This window comes from Phodopus roborovskii, unplaced genomic scaffold, assembly GCF_943737965.1.
Source record: "Phodopus roborovskii unplaced genomic scaffold, PHOROB, whole genome shotgun sequence".
Taxonomy (NCBI): Eukaryota; Metazoa; Chordata; class Mammalia; order Rodentia; family Cricetidae; genus Phodopus; species Phodopus roborovskii.
Genome location: NW_026126515.1, coordinates 1,155,545 through 1,173,277, shown reverse-complemented (window position 1 = coordinate 1,173,277; position 17,733 = coordinate 1,155,545). Strand labels below are relative to the sequence as shown.

General features: G+C 39.0%; 1 protein-coding gene across 1 annotated transcript in view; it reads right to left on the bottom strand.

Moving 5' to 3' along the window:
• Nucleotides 1-17,733, bottom strand: part of Rad51b (RAD51 paralog B) — a 514,113-nt gene that overhangs the window by 485,527 nt on the left and 10,853 nt on the right. The window contains exon 5 of the mRNA XM_051196216.1: nucleotides 8,678-8,814. Within this exon, the coding sequence (XP_051052173.1) occupies nucleotides 8,678-8,814 (137 nt within the window). The remainder of the gene's footprint in view (nucleotides 1-8,677; nucleotides 8,815-17,733) is intronic.

Sequence of the window (17,733 nt, the reverse complement as noted above, 5' to 3'; positions counted from 1 at the left end):
TAAGCTGAAAAGTAAATAATTTAGTTCAATAAGAAGAGATTCAAAATGCTTCAAGAGAAAAAATACTACTTAAAGAGGTATTCAAGTGAGGACTGCTAGACAGAGGCAGGGGGGCTAAGGAAAGACAGACAGGAAGGGAGGAAAGCACAGGGACTAAAGGGGGGAGAACAGAAAGCAAGGAAGAAATGATGTGCCATTGGTCATGGGAGATGAGCAAATTGGGAAGGTTTGCTAGAAACACGTACTTTTTATGATGATGATGCGACTACGCAGTAAGTTCAGCACTCAGTTATTACATGGGCAGGAGCTACTGTTGCTCACAGTTGCCGTGCTGAATAACTATAGGGAATAGTCAGCAACATACCAACCAATATGTTCCAATTTTCTATAGGTCTCTCCAGACGACTTTTATTTTAGGAAAAGTTTTTAAAAAATATAAATCAAAGCTAAGTATAAATGTGTTCTACATGCCTGGTATTAATCCCAGTAGTATCCTATGACAATCTTCTTCACAAGACCTTGTTTTTCAGGCCAAGTAACAGAAAAACCTATCTTTTCCTCCAACATCATCACCGGAAGCTTGAAGATAGTGCCACCTACTGGCTATTTTCTAATTAAAAAAAAGCATTCCTTTGAAAAGATTCATTTAAAATTATTCATTCAGTCAGGCATGGTGGGGTGCATCTTTAATCCCAGCACTTGGGAGGAAGAGGCAGGTGGATCTCTGTGCATTTGAAGCCAGCCAGGGTGAGTTCCAGGACAACCAGGACTACACAGAGAAACCCTGTCTCAAAAAACAAAAAATAATAAAAGAAAAGAAAATTCATTCATTCAAGATTTACTGGGGATGTACACAATGTGCCAGGCACTACTGTAAGTACTGAGCATATGGTATTACAACATCGCCCCAAAAAGGAAATGAGTAACATCAGGGAGAAAGAAAGTTACATTCTCCATGTGCTGGCTAGATTTATGTCAACTTGACAAACTATAGTCATCTAAGAGGAGGAAACCTCGATTGAGAAAATGCCTCCATATGATTGGGCTGTAGGCCAGCCTGTAGAGAGCATTTTCTTAGTGATTGATGGGGGACAGCCCAGCCTTTTGTGGGTATTGCCATTCCTGGGCTGTTGGTCCTGGGTTCCATAAGAAAGCAGGCTGAGCAAGCCATGGCAAGACAGTATGGCCTCTGCATCAGTTCCAGCCTCCAGGTTCCTGCCCTGTTTGAGTTCCTGTCCTGACTTTCTTTGATAATGAACATCGATGTGGAAATGTAAGCCCAATAAACCCTTCCCTCCTCAAGTTGCTTTTTTTGGACATGTGTTTTATCTAAGACACTCCAGAAGGAGAGAAAAGCAAATAAACATATCAGAGGCCAGCTACAGTGCTCTAGAGAACACTGAAGTACGATGAGAGAAAGGTGAAAGCAAGTGGGATTTCATGCAGAGTCATCCAGACATTTGAGCAAAGGCTTAAAGATGAGAAAGCGAACAACGTGCTGTCTGGAAGAACAGAACTAAGCAGGTAAGATCCCTCACATCGCTGCACAGTGAAAAGGATAATGTAGCTGGGACACAGGGAGCACAGAAAGATTAAAAGGGGAACGCCAGCTAGCCGGAGACCAGGGTCCCCTCAGAATCTCAGATCTATGGTCATCCGTTTGGAGTTTATTAAGAAAAAAATGAGACGTCTGGGAGCAGAACTGACACGATCAGGTTTTCTTTTTACCTTACCCATTCAGCCACCACATCCCACATAGGTTTCCTTAAAAATTAAAAATAAAAAGACTGCTGTGGGGGATGGTGCTACAAAGCACTTGCTACTCTTTCAGAAGATGAAATTCATTTCCTAACAAGGATGGCTCAAAACCATCCTTAACCCCAGATCTGGGGGGGTCTGCCACTCTCTTCTGGCCTCTGTGGTGTCAGGCACACATTGCTCCTGCATATATGCAGGCAAAACATTCATACACATAAGATACAAAATAATAAATAAATCTCTCTTATTTTAAGAGTGCTCCAGCATCTGGGGAGATGGCTCAGCAGATAGGAGTGCCTCTATACAATCATCAGAACCTGAGTTCAAATCTCCACTATGGAAACATAGATTGGAGAATGACTGAGGCTTGATGGTTGCTAGCCTAGCTCCAAATTCAGTGAGAAACCATGTCTCAAAGAAATAAGGGGAAGAATGATACATCGACACTTACATCAACACCAACATCATCCTCTACCCTCAACAATCAGGTGTGCGTGAATACACACACACACACACACACATGCTCACACGTTTGCTCAAGATGTCAAATGAAGAAAAGGCTATAGAAGGAGCAAGAGTGAAAGCAAGATGAGCTAGTACTGCAATCCATACAAGATGAGCTAGTACTGCACCATCACAATGGTGACCTGACCTAGGGAAATAATACCTCAGATGATTAGAAGAACCTGGATTTAAAGCATTATTCAAAGGGGGAGCAGGAAGAATTTGATTAATTAGATGAATAACTAGAAAAATGGAGACTCAATCAATCAGGATTTTCTTTATTGGTATTCCTCCTGTGTGTGTGTGTGTGTGTGTGTGTGTGTGTGTGTGTGTGTGTGTGTGTGTGTTTATGGGGTAATCCAGAATTCATCTTCAGGTACATCAAGTTATCTACATAGGTAAACATAACTATAACATGCTATTATATCAAGTGGCAAATGTATATGAATATGGGGATTGTGGGAAAGCGAAGAACATGAGCCCACGACCCTTCTGTCAATCAAGAAACTTGTTAAAAACATGAGATTGGATAACAGAGATTGGGACAGATAAAGGAGAAACAAGATCCCAAAACTGAGTTCTAGGGTTCTCCAAGGCTTAGAAGCTGAAAACTGAAGTTCCAGCAGCACAGATTAAAGAAGTAGTCAGAGGATAGGAATCAATTCAAGAGAGACTGACTCCTGCTAGGAAGCCAACTAAAGAGAACAACGTTCAAGAGGACAGTCAACAGCAATCAACAGTGCTACATGACCAAACACATGGTGGGTCCATGACCGGGCTGAAAAGATCCCACTTCCTAGTGATGCCACAGCGACCATGCATTATTCACAGGCTTATAGTAATATCGGTGTAGACAAGCTTACTATGTTATCAGTCATATAAGAGCACAGAAATATATAATTATGCACAATATATAACACTTGGTAATTACAATGGACAGCTGTGTCTCTGATTGTGTTTACCCTGCTAGCAATTGAAATTACAGCATTTTCAAGTTCAATAGAACGCAATGCAGTGGCTTCACATTGTCTCTGCTCACCATGTCTCTTGACTGTATACAGAGGCCATATCCATGATGAGCACATGAGTAAGTACACTCTAATGCAATCACAGGACAAACTGTCTCACGATGCAGTTCTCAGACCATACCATCACCATTAAGCAACATATGGCTCTGAGTTAAATAAAGTTTTGAAAATCAATTTCAATATAGGGCTAGGAGATAAAGCCAGTGTGGAATGGATTCAAGATAAAATAATAGGGAGATTTTTACTTCTGTACACAAAAGATTAACTGGCTTGGGAATTGCCCTGATAGCATCAACAACTAGAAAAGCAGACAAAATATCTGAAATAACAGTTTCACACACTGAACAATAGTTCAAAACTGTGACCCTCATGAGAAAGGAAACTAATAAAAGAACCTGAAGTGTGCTCCAGGCTCACACCAGAGGCACTTTCCATTCTACAAAACAAAAAAGGGAAGCCAAAATGAGTCTGGTGGAACCTGAGTGGAGAAGATGAGATCAGAGTTTGGGAAGGCCAAGCTGGTAGAACTCAAGTGCAGAAAAGCGGAGGTGTGAGGTCTGGCGGGGACCTGTGGATGGGTACACTCCAGAACTAACACGCATAATGCATGGAAGGAAACTACTCAGGAGGGACCAGGGGACAACACAGAGACTAAACACTTCCCAGCACTCACGCGGAATGAGAACAGTGCAAGTTCCCACGTCAACAAGGAGTGCAGAGACCTCATTACACCCTAGGCAACTGGTGGAGTCCTCAGAGGCTTACTCAGTCTCAAACACCGCGTGAGAGCTGCTGTAACAAATGTGAAGGGACAGCTTTAAAGTGACCAAAATAATCTTACTAGTATTAAAACAAAAAATCTAATGCTTTAAAGCTGTATCTGTAATTCCAGCATCTAAAATAACAGTATCTAACAAGCAATTCAGAGATTACTAAGAAAGGGGCTGGAGAGATGGCTCAGCAGTTAAGAGCACTCACTGTTCTTCCAAAAGATTCAGTTCCAACCCAGACCCCTCATGAAAGACCACAGCCTTCTGTAACTTACGACACCCTCTTCTGGCCTCTGTGGGCACCATGGACATGTCATACAGATATACACATGCAGGCAAGCACTCATACACAGAAAATTTTTAAATGTTTAATTACTAGGCATGTAAATCACTAACAAAAGACTAGAAATTATATAGATGATTGCATTACTAAAGCCCGCAGAAACAGCTAATTGTAATCTTATAAATGTATTTAAATAGGTAAATAGAGGTTGTCAAACACTATTTACTATAGACCAAAACCAGAAAATAATCTGTTGTTGTCAGTAAAGTCTTATTTGAACACCTTATTTGTTCACCTCCTATTACAGTTTTTCTTTTCTTTTTTTCTTTTTTTCTTTTTGCACTATAACAGCAGAACTGAAGAGCTACAAAAGACTAAGAGCTGGGGCTGCTCAAGGCCTTAATCCCAGCACAATAAAGAGAGAAGGAGGAGGCAACCTGAGCTATACAACAAGACTGAGTCAAAAACAAAAGGAAGAGCCAGGTGATAGCTCAGTCGGTAAATGCTTGCATTACAAACATGAGGTTCTGGGTTCAACCCTCCTAACTCATGTTTTTAAAAAAGGCAGGAGTGACAGCACAGCCTTATAATCTCAAAGTTGGGGAGGCATTTTTCAATGAAAAAAATGGGGGTGGTTCAGTGGTTAAGAGAATTTACTGCTCTTCCACTTGACCCAAGTTCCATTCCCAGCACCCACATGGCAGTTCACACCCATCTGTAACTCTAGTTCCAGGGGATCCAATACCCTCTTCTGACCTCATAAGGCATCAGGCACACAAGTGATAAGCATACACACAGGCAAATACCCATAAATATAATTTTTTAAAGGGGGTAGATAGCGCCTGAGGAGTGGCACGCAAGGTTGTTTGCCCTCTGGGGTACACATGCACATCAACACACACACACACACACACACACACACACACACACACACACACACAAACCAGCACAGGTACTCATGTATGTGTACTTGCAACTGCATGCACACAATCTTGACAGAATAAAAAACTAGAATGAATAAATAAAATAGCTATAAAGAATGCCTACAGAGATAATATTGTTACTGAGATGTATCAGAAACAAGAATGTTCACACCACTAATGAACCACGCTTAAGGCAAAGCATGCGTGACCTTTGGGTTTAACCCTCCTCAGCCATAAACCTGAACAATGCACTATCAACCACCCCACTATTTCACATTTAAAATGAATTCCTTAAGATAAGAGAAATAAGCAAACAGCTCTTTCCTTTGACTTAATTTTTAAACTGAGTTCATCTTTGGCCCTGGTTATAAATGACATACTTTGAACAATGTAACACCACAAGCCACAAATCATACAAACAGCTATTGTTAGGAGGCGGCTTAGGGGTTTCTCCCTGCCCTCTCAAGTCTAAAGAATGCATTATCTCCTTGCTCTAATAAATCCCAATGCTGCTACATGCTGACTCACATTAAAATTCTTTCTGCAGCTTAAGACAAGATCCCTTCCCAGCCAGTGAAGCTCCCTAAAAAGAACTCTTCATGCTAAAGTCAGCTGCATCTCTCACTGTTGCTACCAAGTCCTTCTTTTCCTACTTGTCATCAATAAACATAGCATAATGCTTATTCCATCCATATGTATAGGAATTTTCATAGTTGCCAGATTTCCATAGGCTGGAATATAGATCTGGGTCAGTGGATTATTTACTTACCCATATTGTCAAGGTGCACATAAAAATATGGCATCTAAGACTGCTGTTTTTTAAGCAGATGTCTAATAGGTAAAACAAATAAAAACAGGCATTTTCCCAAATTATCCAGAAGAGGGTATCTACAACTCAGCATCTCTGGAGTCTCTCAAATTCCTTTTGAGCCTATTTCCTGATCTATCTCTTCTCTAAATCTTTAAACAATCAAAGCTATGGTTAAACACTGCAACTTACCAGCCCAACCCACTTCCGGTTCCTGATGCTATGAGTCTCTCTTTTATTGAAGCAGCAGTATAAACAAGTTCTCACAACTCATCATGATTGCTAGATAACCTTTGCCCTCATTTTCCCATATTCCCACAGAGAAGTGGTCCAGTGAGAAATCTGCCTAAGAAAACATCTGCAGATAAGAAGATGAAAAAAGCAGGTATCCTTTCATTGGGGAGGGAGGCATGGTGGTGCTCACCTTTAATCCCAGCTCTCAGGAGGCAAAGGCAGGAAAAGTTCAAGGTCAGCCTGAACTACATAGTGAGTTCCAGGAACACTGCCTCAAAGATAGACAGATGATAGATAGACAGACAGACAGACATTTTCAAAGGATTATTTTACTGATAAAAAGTGTGGCTAGTCCTTTCTCTTCCTAGTAACTTAAGCACAGAATGGATACAGATGCCTAAAATAAACCAGCCTTAGGTCCCTGTCATCACTGAACAGCTAACCCAGATCTTTACATGTGAGAAAAATGAACCCATTTTGTTCAAGCCACTGTTCTTTGGGTATTCAGTTTACTTTTGGCAGAAAGCTTACACAACTCACTGACAAATCTTCTCTACAAGGTCGAGCAGATTTGCAACAGTACAAATAACAGATAACCAGACACTAAAGAGTAAGCTCCACCCATGCATGCTCCACCACAACATACTCCAGAAGGCTAAACCATAGGTACTGCACCTCCGCTCCTACCTCATCCTCACCAGATCTCAAAACATATGCTATGTGGAAGCAACCTTACCCCACTTAACAAGCTATATGAAAATGCAATAAAAACTAAAACCAATATAAGTTTTCACCCCTATTCTCAAATGACCTTCTTGTGAACTATGTAACATGAATTAACATAAATATAAAGGGACTAAAGTTATACCTGTTTTCCACCCTGCCTCTGATGTAAATAATAACACTATTATTGTTATAGTGTTATAATGAAGGCAGAAAAGGATGGAGAGTAAATATGGAAAATCCAAACTATAATTAAGGCCATATGCAAAGAAAAGAAATAAAAGCAAACATCTTCACAATACAGAAATTCGAAGACTGCCTCCTGTTGCTTTACTACTACTTGCTACTTCCTCCCTCTTAAAGGGAGGAAGAAGAGGAATCTCAGAAAACTTACAGGGCCCATAAGGCTAAAGAAACCTACACTTTGAAATTCCCTTATGTGTCCGTTATGGTTCCTGTTGCTGACACTTGACAAAAGCAACTCGAGGAGAAGGGATTTTGGGGGCACAGTTCAGGGCACAGCCCAACACAGCAGAGAAAGCCTCAGCTGGTGTTGTGAGAGATTTGTTTACACTGTGTGAAGATAGGTCACTGTGGTTGGTTTAATAAAGAGCTGACAGTCCTTATAGCTAGGCAGGAGAGAATAGGCGGGACTTCCGGGGAGAGGGAGAAACTCAGGATTAGAATCTGGTATGCAGGAGACACCAGGGAGACTCTGAGGAAGTCAGGCATACAGAAGGGGAGAGAGCCATGTGGCAGAACTTAGATTAGTATAAAAATGGGTTACGTTATAAGAGCTGGTTGGAAACAAGCCTAAGCTAAGGCCAAGCTTTCATAATTAATGAGTAAATCTCCATGTCGTTATTCGGGGCTGATGGTCCCAAAAAGAAAGTCTGGCTACAGTCAGGAAGCAGAGAATGATAAACACTCCCCACAGGCAGCTTTCGCCTTTTTATTCAGTCCAGGGTGCAGTGGTGGGTGACACACTCCTTTAAGGTAGGTTTTCCCACCTCAATTACCTAATCAAGACAATCCTTCCCAAGCCTGCCCAGGGGTTAACCAAACCTACATAATCCTCCATAGGTATACTTGAAAGCTTATGTCCTAGGCAATCCCAGGTCCTGACTATTGACGACCCATGTTAAACAACATATCTCACTGCTACTATTTAGGGAGAAATAAAGCTGTAACGACAAAGACTCCAAAGACAGTGTCTGCAGTGTGTCTTGATTCGGAGAGAAGAGGTGATCTCTGTACACATAACCTCCTACTGGGTGAGTGTCCATTCATCCACATTTTATTTCCTTCTAGAAATAACGTATAAAGCAGCACACCTTTTTCTCTTTAGTCTTCCCTTTTCCCTATTTTTTTACTTAACATTCCTCCCTGTTTCTTTACCTTGTTTCTTCTCAGCCTTCTACAAAACCCAGCTTACATAGTAACCCCACTTAAACCAATAAGAAAAGGAACAGAATAGGAAGAAACAATCTGCTTTCTGTATCAATTTCAAAAGAAAAACATCCTTTAAAAACAGTATATAACACTCTTTGCTCTTAAAAATTAAATGTTAACCTATTTGTAAATGACCCATGGTGCATAGCAGTTATAAAAGCAAAGCATTATAATGGAAAAATAAAGCAACCTACCTTTCGGCAGTAAACGCAGACTCTGTGTCAACATACACAACAGCCCCTTCTAATCCTCCCATGTTGGTGGGCAACGTAGCTAAAACACTCATCATTATACAAAATTGAGTTTTTCCACAACCTGGTGGACCTGTAATCTACAAAAACAAAGTGCATATTATATATAAAATGTGTATAAACACTGAAAGCTAGTCAAAGAAAATTATTTTAGGATCTGCTACAAAAAAAAAAAAAAAAAAAAAAAAAAAACAATCTAATTAAGCCCTGCTTCCCTAAGATACCCACTGTATGCAACAAACTTTCCCCTCATTGGTGTATCCCTGGGGTGTACATCCTTGGGAACAATGCAAAAGTGCTCACCAATTACCTTCTGTGCTTTGTTACCAGATGTGAAATGATAATTAAGAAAGGCTAGAAGATGCACCCACCCACTCTCTGCATATACTGGTGTTAACATTGTGAAAATACTACTGAAGACTGACTGATTGGCGAGGTCTTTTAATCTTCTAGGCAGTATATGGCCAAGCTACTTATCGTACAATAGGGTTAATAGATATGACATAGCAAATAGCTTATCTGTCCTTTCTTTCCAATTTTTTATTTTTATTTTTATTTTTTGAAAGAGGGTCTCACTGCATAGCTCTGGCTGGCCCAGAACTTGCTATGTAGTCCAGGGTGGCCTAGAATTCACAGAAGTCTGTCTGCCTCCACCTGAGTGCAGAGAAAAGGGATGTGCCACCACATCCAGCTGCTTATCTTTTTACCAAAAAAAAAATCAGTTCTTCCTTTTTTACGGTCTTTGCTGAGTTGTGCTTCAAAGGAGTTCCATGATCAATCATCATCTAATCACAGAGTAACACAGAGATTCTATGTTTTACAGCAGAGTGTTCTCCCAAAGGCTCACATCATGCCCTTGAACTCTGTCCTTAGTTTGAGGTAGCAGAAACTTTAACGGGGTGGGGGAGGGTGATGGAAGATAATTAGGTCAGACAGGAGGGCAGGAGGAATCATTGTCCCTCTTGTGGAACGTATTAGTTTATAGGCCCATTCTGTACACAGTATTTTCCTTCTTCCTTCTCTGCCATATTGTGACACAGCCAGGTGAGTTTCACCAACAGGCTAATACTGTGCTGTTCAGATCATCTAGCCACCATATTTTGAGCCGAGCCAAATAAATCTCTTAACTATATAAAAGTACCCAACCTCCAATATTTTGTTAAGGAAAATAGTATAGTAATAAATTCAAACAAGTTTTTATAAAATCTAGCAACACTGATACCATTTGAAACACTCTTTTGCACATCTAAAATCAATTTCTGTGCTATCAGTAACCTAAGAACAAATGCATAGAAAAGCCAGAAGATTTTTACAAGAGACACCCATACACCCACCCCTGCACTCAACAATTACCATTTTACTTTATTTACTATACTCTCTTATATCATCTACCTGTCTGTCCATCTCTCCATCTATTTACCAATACATTTTGGGTTGCTTTCTTTTGTACTTCAAAGTAAGCCAAAGACATCAACATGCTTTCTCCCAACAATTCTGCATATATATTCTCTAGAATTTAATAGGTATAGTGTTTTTCCTTTTGAATTTCTCATAACATGTAAATATTGTCTATCATTTGATGAACACTAACAAACACACACATTTGCTTATGGTACTGGGGGTTGAATTCAGGGGTGGTGTGTGCTAATCAAGTAGTATAATGCTGAGCCACTATTCCAACCCTATATATGTAATCTAAATTCCTATAAAATATACATTACTACCTCCACGAAGTGCCCTCATGTATTATTTTCTTGTCAAGAAGTCTTGGGTCTGGTGGTACAGGCTTATAGTCCTAGCTGCTTGGGAAACTGAGACAGGAAGAAACAAGGCATATCTGAGATAGAGTGAGTTCAAGGCCAGCCTAGGCAGCATTTTATCTCAAAATGAGCAGTGTACAAGGCAGGCAGCAGATGTACCTCAGCAGTACAGTGCTTGTCTAACATGGATGAGGTCCTGAGTTCCACATCCAGTGCTGCAAAAACAAAACAAAGACCATCTGTGTGCAGGATGTCTTTTATTTTTGAGGCTATACCTTCCCTATCAACATCTTTGCCTCAATGACATATGCTCAAGAAAGTAGTTTTTAATGGATTTCATTTTTGAAACAGAATCTAGCCAATCAGATAACATAGACCATACTAGAAATATTTACACTTTACACTCCTTATTATTTCTAACATTAATACTCTTGCACATTGTACATAGCCCAAATGTATTTTTTATTATTATTATTATTATTATTATTATTATTATTATTATTATTATTACACTTGCATATTGTACACAGCCCACATATGAAGGTCAAACAGCAAATTTAGCCAGTAGATTCTCTCCTTCCACCATGGGATATGGACACTGAACTCAAGTTTTGGCTTGCATGGCAAGCATCTTCCTCTCTTAATCTCAATATCCCCCCCCCCCTTTAAAAAAATGTTTTTAAGCTGGGTCTCACTTTTATAGTCCTGGGTAGCCTAGAACTCACTATATAGACCAGGCTGACCTTACACTCACAAAAATCCACCTCCCTCTATCTCATGAGTACTGGATTAAAGGTATGTGCCACATCTAGCCAAAAATATTTCTGAATATATATTGATTAAAACTGAACAATCTGTTTTGATAAGTAGAACATCACAGGTCTTTCATCATTACCAAAGTCAACACAGACCAAGTTGTTCATTGCATATCACAACAAGAGAAACTCCAGTTGGTACAAGTTGCACGGGAATCTTGAAAGCGAAGAAACATGTGTATGTTAGAGTGTGAATGGGTGGAAAAATGGAGGACTGGCTATCTTTCTACAAGTATTGTCTATTGCCAGGTCTTGAGTATATACTCTGATTTATTGAGATTAAAACTGCTAAATGCTTGGTGATTTTAGTGATGTAATTTAGAATATATGAAAATATTTAGTAAAGTATCAGGTACCATGAAAATGTACAGTGTTAATTTACTATTCCCTCTTCTAAAACATCTTCCTAAAAAGCTGAAAAGTTAAGTAAAGTGTCCTTTTCACTTACAAACTGCCTTAGTACAATCTGGGAAAACACAACATCATGTGAGTAACTTTAAGCAATATCTGGGTTTGCTTGGCTTTTTGAGTTTGAATAAAACTATATTGACTGTATTTTCCTTCTTAGCAAGGTGTGTGTGTGTGTGTGTGTGTGTGTGTGTGTGTACACCCATATACAATTTTATAGGCTGTCAGGAGTTAAATTTCATTATTTTTCAGGTTTATTTATTGGAGGAAAATATCTCAACATTAATAATTTTAGCTTTAGACAGTTTAGCCCTGAATTCCAGTATCCAAACCACAAGATTTCAAGCTGTGTTTGGTTCCCAGCTTCAATCCAAGGGTGGTTAGAAAGGAAAAACCTGCCAAGCCAGAACAGCCAAAGTCATTTGCTTCTTGGAAACTCAGAGTGAATGAAACATCTGCACACAGAAACACCCATAAGATACAGCTGCACTTATTAAGCTGACACCTTAACACCTCTCCACAAGAAATGCAAAAACATCTAAAAGAAAATCCTTAGGGAAGTCTATTCAAACATCAGCAAGATAGCAAAAACTAGTGACTCGCTTGAGGACGAAAAAAAGGTATTCCCAATAAAAGAAAATATAATTATCTTCAAAAAAAGAAAAAAGGAAGAAAATGAAGGGAGGAAGGAAGGAAGGAAGGAAGGAAGGAAGGAAGGAAGGAAGGAAGGAAGACACTCGAGAGGGTAGGAGCAGGTTGATCTCTTTGAGACCAGCCTGGTCTACAAAGTGAGTTCCAGGACAGCCAAGGCTACACAGAGAAAGCCTGTCTTGAAAAAACAATGAATGAATGAATAAAAAAAGAAGATGAAACTACCCTTTGATGATACCTTTTTAAATTTCCTTTTACATTTATTTATTAGGGGTACATCAAAGTGTGTATGTAGAGATCAGAGGACAACTTGCAGGAGTCGGCTCTCTGATTTTACCATTTGGGTACTAGGAATGGAACTGGGGGCAGTAGACTTGGCAGAAAGCACCTTTACCTAAGCCATTCTTCCAGCCCTGGACAATACCTTTAAATACAACTCTAATTCTACCTACTCACAGTAACATCTATCTCGCTGGTGTTTATCCGGGGTAACATTGGTCCCAGAGGTCAAACAGTGGGGTCAAACAGTGGCTTATTCTTTAACATCAGCACAGATAGACACAAAGTACAGAAATAAATACACAGAGTATCTATGGCATTTAAATTTCCAGACAGTGATGATAGAAGAGGGTTAGGGAGAAAAAGCATTTAAAAGACTCTTTAATGGGTGGTAATGAAAAGAGGGTTCATAATCATTGACATAACACAAACTTGTAAAGTTTAGACTTCAAACTTATCTTCACTGTTTCTTTTCAATTATAATAGATTCAGAATCACTTGCTTGTATATTCCACAAGTAAGGAATCCCAATTCTGTCAGGCAATAAGACAAAGCCCTTGGCTCACTGCTTAACTGTTGAGTAGGACTGCTGTCTCTGATGAGCACTCTCTGATTCCACTTCCCGTCTTGGTGCTGTAACTGATGATGTAACTAACCATACCCAGATTCGGTGAGTTCACCTAAGTTAAAACTGACGAGAAATACATCTGGGGATTGTAAAGTTAAAGTTAAGGAAGAGCAACTATAAAAACGATGAGAGAATGTTTCCAGATTTATATTTATTTCCTCAATCATTTCCAGACCTTTGGATGAGAAACAAAGATTGCACAATGCAAGTAGATACCTCCGTCCATACCTGTACTACTTTTCTACTGCCATATCCAATATCCACAGGCTCAGACGCTTGAAAGAATGCTCATTCATTATCTTAAAGAGTTCTAGAGGTCAGAGTCCTGACGGGCTTGACAGAACTCTGTTCAGTATCTCACAAGACTAAAATCAAGGTAGCAGCTGCACTGGGCTCTTGTCTGGAAAAACCAGTGTCAACTTCCAAGTTCAGTCAGGCTGTTGGCAAAATCTTTGCGGTTTCTCTAGGTCTGAGGTTTCTTTCTTGCTGTCATCTGAGAACTTGGTTCCTGGCAGCCACATGCATTCCTATTCATATGCCCACTTCATTCCCAAAGCAGCAAGACCATTAGTCCGCCCCATGCTTTGACTCTGACTTCTTCATATCAGCTAGAGAATGATGGCCGCTTTGGAGAGTTCACAGGACAAGATCCAGGGGCTTTCCTATCTGAAAGCCACTGTGCCATGTCATAGCAATAACATTTCATCGTAATCACAGTCACCAGGGCTGAGAATGCAGTGTCACTAGTAGGTGTCTTAGTCACTGTTTTATTGCTGTGAAGGGACAACATGACCACAGTATCTCTTATAAAAGAAAGCATTTAATTGGGGGCTGGATTACAGTTTCAGAGGCTTAGTCAATTATCAGGCAGGGAGCATGATGGCAGTAAGCATGGCGGTAGCCAGCCAAATATGGTGCTTGAGAAGTATCTGAGAGCTATATCCATCCTTAACCTCAAGCAGAGAGAGAGACAGAGATGCTGGCCTACTATACAATTTTGAAGTCTCAAAGTCAACCCTAGTAACACACTTCCTTCACCAAGGCCAGACCTATCCCACAAGACCACACCTTCTAACCCTTCTAATTCTCAAGTAGTGCCCCTCCCAGATGACTAAGTATTCAAATATAAGAGCCTGTGTGGACCATTCTTATTTAACCCATCACAGGAAGCTACTTCAGAAATTTTGCCTGATACAATGTCTCTGAGAAGAGAGACACAGTAACTTAATAAATTAATGGTTTTGCCAGGCATGGTGGCACATGTCTTTAATCCCAGCATTTCACACTTTTTTGTGGTCCCCTCCACGTAACAGGTTTGTCCATGTGTCTAACAGAATATATAAGAAATGATGGCACATAACTTCTAAGACTGCCATTCCTACCTTGTTCCCTTGGAAGTCAGCTATCACAGCATGAAGACACTCAAACAGTCCTGTGGAGAGATTCACATACACAACAAACAACTCCCCCACCATGTAAGTGAACCACCTGGGAGACAGTTCCCCAGGTCCAGCCAATTTTTCAGGGGATGTCAGCCTCAGCCAATACTCTGACTATATAATCTCACAGCAGATCTGAACCAGAAACATCCAACTAAACAGCTCTCAAATTCTTGAAGCAAAGAATGTACAACAACAACAACAAAAAAAATTTTTTTGTCTACCCCAAAATGAAATGTGCTAAATAACTCTCCCTGAAAAGGAGGGATCAATACAGATAAAGTAAAGTAGATTTAAATAACTTTTAAAATATTTAGTGTGTGTGTGTGTGTGTGTGTGTGTGTGTGTTGCCTTCATGTATGGCTAAGCACCATGTGTCTGTAGTACCCATGGAGGCCAGATGAGGATAATGGATCCTGTGGAATTGAAGTTACAATGATTGTAAATGGCATGTGAGTACTGGAAATTGATCCCAAATCCTCTGGAAGAGCAGCCAGTGCTCTTAACTGTTGGGCCATCTCTTCAACCCTTGTAAATAACTTTTAAATAACATGCTTAATTTAATGATCATATACAGTACAACCAATAATTGGAGAACAATTATTCTGTCCAAGCATATATGGAACAATTACAAAAGCTAATCTATATTTTTTAGACTTTAAAAAAAGTCTCAAGGGCCAGGAATAATGGCACAAACCTATAACCAAAGCACTTAGGAGACACTGAATAGGAAGACCCAGTTTTTTGGTTTTTTTTTTTTTTTTTAAAGAGAGAGAGAAATATCTTCTCAAGGGACTTTCAAGAATCCTTAACATCATGTCATAATCTGACACAAATGCAATTAAGGCAAGAATCTTATTAAATTTTTAAAATAATTTTAATTAAATAATTTAGATTTTTTTGAAATTCAAAATAAACTCATGAGGAAAATAAGTAATCATAACAGAAATCATAAGATACATTTAAAACTGGTTAAAAATGAAAACACTGTTCATGGATGAACATCTGGAATTGGAGGGCAGCTCCCTGGCCAAGCATATTCCCCAAAAGATAAACTTAAATGTAAGAGTATAAGACAAAGAGTATAAGACAAAGTATATATTAAATGTTTAAAATATTTTTTAAAAGAACAATAATTAACAGAGAAAGGTAGTTAGAAGACAAGAAATAAGCAAAAAAAAAAATAAAAATAAATGAATAGTAGACAAAGAAGTTAGAAGTCCAACAAAAACAACAACAAAAAACCCTGAAGACTATAAAATATTCAAATATCTGACTATGTATTTTTAAATAGTAAGAGAGTAGACAAAATAAGTAGAATTGAGAATGAAAATAAGTACAAAGCCAGATATAAAATCATACTTAAATTACTGGAAAAATAACAGCCTTATGATAATAAATTTGAAAGCTTAAAGAATATGTCAGCCTTATAAGCCACAGGAGTGGTAGATACACCTTTAATCCCAGCACTGAGGACACTGAGACAGAATGATCACTGTGGGTTCCAGGCCAGTCTGGTCTACAGACAGCCAAGGCTTCATAGTGAAACTTTGTCTCAAACACACACACACACAAAATCCTAAAAATATCATTTGCCAAAACTACTCAGAAAGAAATAGAAATCATAAGTAGTCCTACAAACATTAAAGGAATTGAATTCTTCTTTCCTTTAACCTTCCCACAAAAAATATAACAATACCAGATAATCTTTAAGGCAAAGCTCTGAAGAGCAAGCAATCTTAATTATGTGAATGTTATCATTCAATATAAAAAGGAGGCTATATTCCACAATCCATCAAACGAGTAGAGATTCTAATGCAGACACTACTAGAAAGGATATTTATATTCCAAGATCCACCATGAATATAGATTATAGATAGTATCTATGATAGTCAGATCTTATAGTTAATTAAGATTTCTACATATACAGACATGTTTTTGAGATGAATAGGCATTCTTCAAACCTTTCAAAGACCTACAAAATATGGCATTTAAAATAGTTTAGGGTTTTTCTTGACAGTGAGACATAAATGCTTCTAGCAACACCACCTGCACCAGAAAGAAAGATAGACATCGAAGAAACGGGTTATGAAGTTTGCTTTCAATATGGCAAGACTAGACATTTGGGCAAGATACTGCTCTTGTCTGGACTGTTTGACTTTATGCTGTATAAACTAGACATGCAGAACCCACAAGAAAGTGACTGCTGATTCAAGGTAGACATTGCTACAGAGTTCCTGCTTCATGGAAGAGCCTTCCAGATAGTCTGCAGGGCACAGAGAAAAGTGACTGACAAACTGCCAATACAAGAAGACAGATTAAAGTTCCCTGCTTTTGAAGAGTCTGCCAGACACACTATGGCCTATAGACTGAAGATAAAAGATTACAGAAGAACTTTGGATGACTAACCAAGCAGTGAGTTGTCTCTGTCATTTCTAGAGTTTATATATTATCCTTCTGTGGTCTTTGAAGGAGTTAAAGACAAATAGTTGTGGTTATAGTTTTCCTTAGTTAGGATTAAAGATAAATTACATATAAGACTTTAGATTCACAAAGATAGGATAGATAATGAAATATTTTCTTAAATCTTACTAAATGTTAATGAACTAAATATTGTTAACTGTGATTCTTATTTGATTACTGTTGTATGACATATTTTGCTATGTTAAAGTTAAAACCCTTCTTTTTATTTTAGACAGAAAAGAGGAGATGATGGGAGATGTCATACTGTAAATATGTTTCTCATACTGGTTAATGAATAAAGCACTTTTGGCCAATAGGAAAGCAAGAGAGGGACTAGAAGACAAGGAGGAAAGAGGAAGTAGTAAGGAGGAGTCAGCATGGAGAGACTGGGGAGACCAGATGCCTGCCCCATTCCCCGGTAAGATGAAACCATTTAGAAGTACTTAGATTAACAGAAATGGGTTAATACTTAAGACAGAGCTAGCTGATAAGAAACTAGTAACTGACCAACAGCATTATATCTAATACAGAGTCTCTGGATGTTAATTGGGGCTGG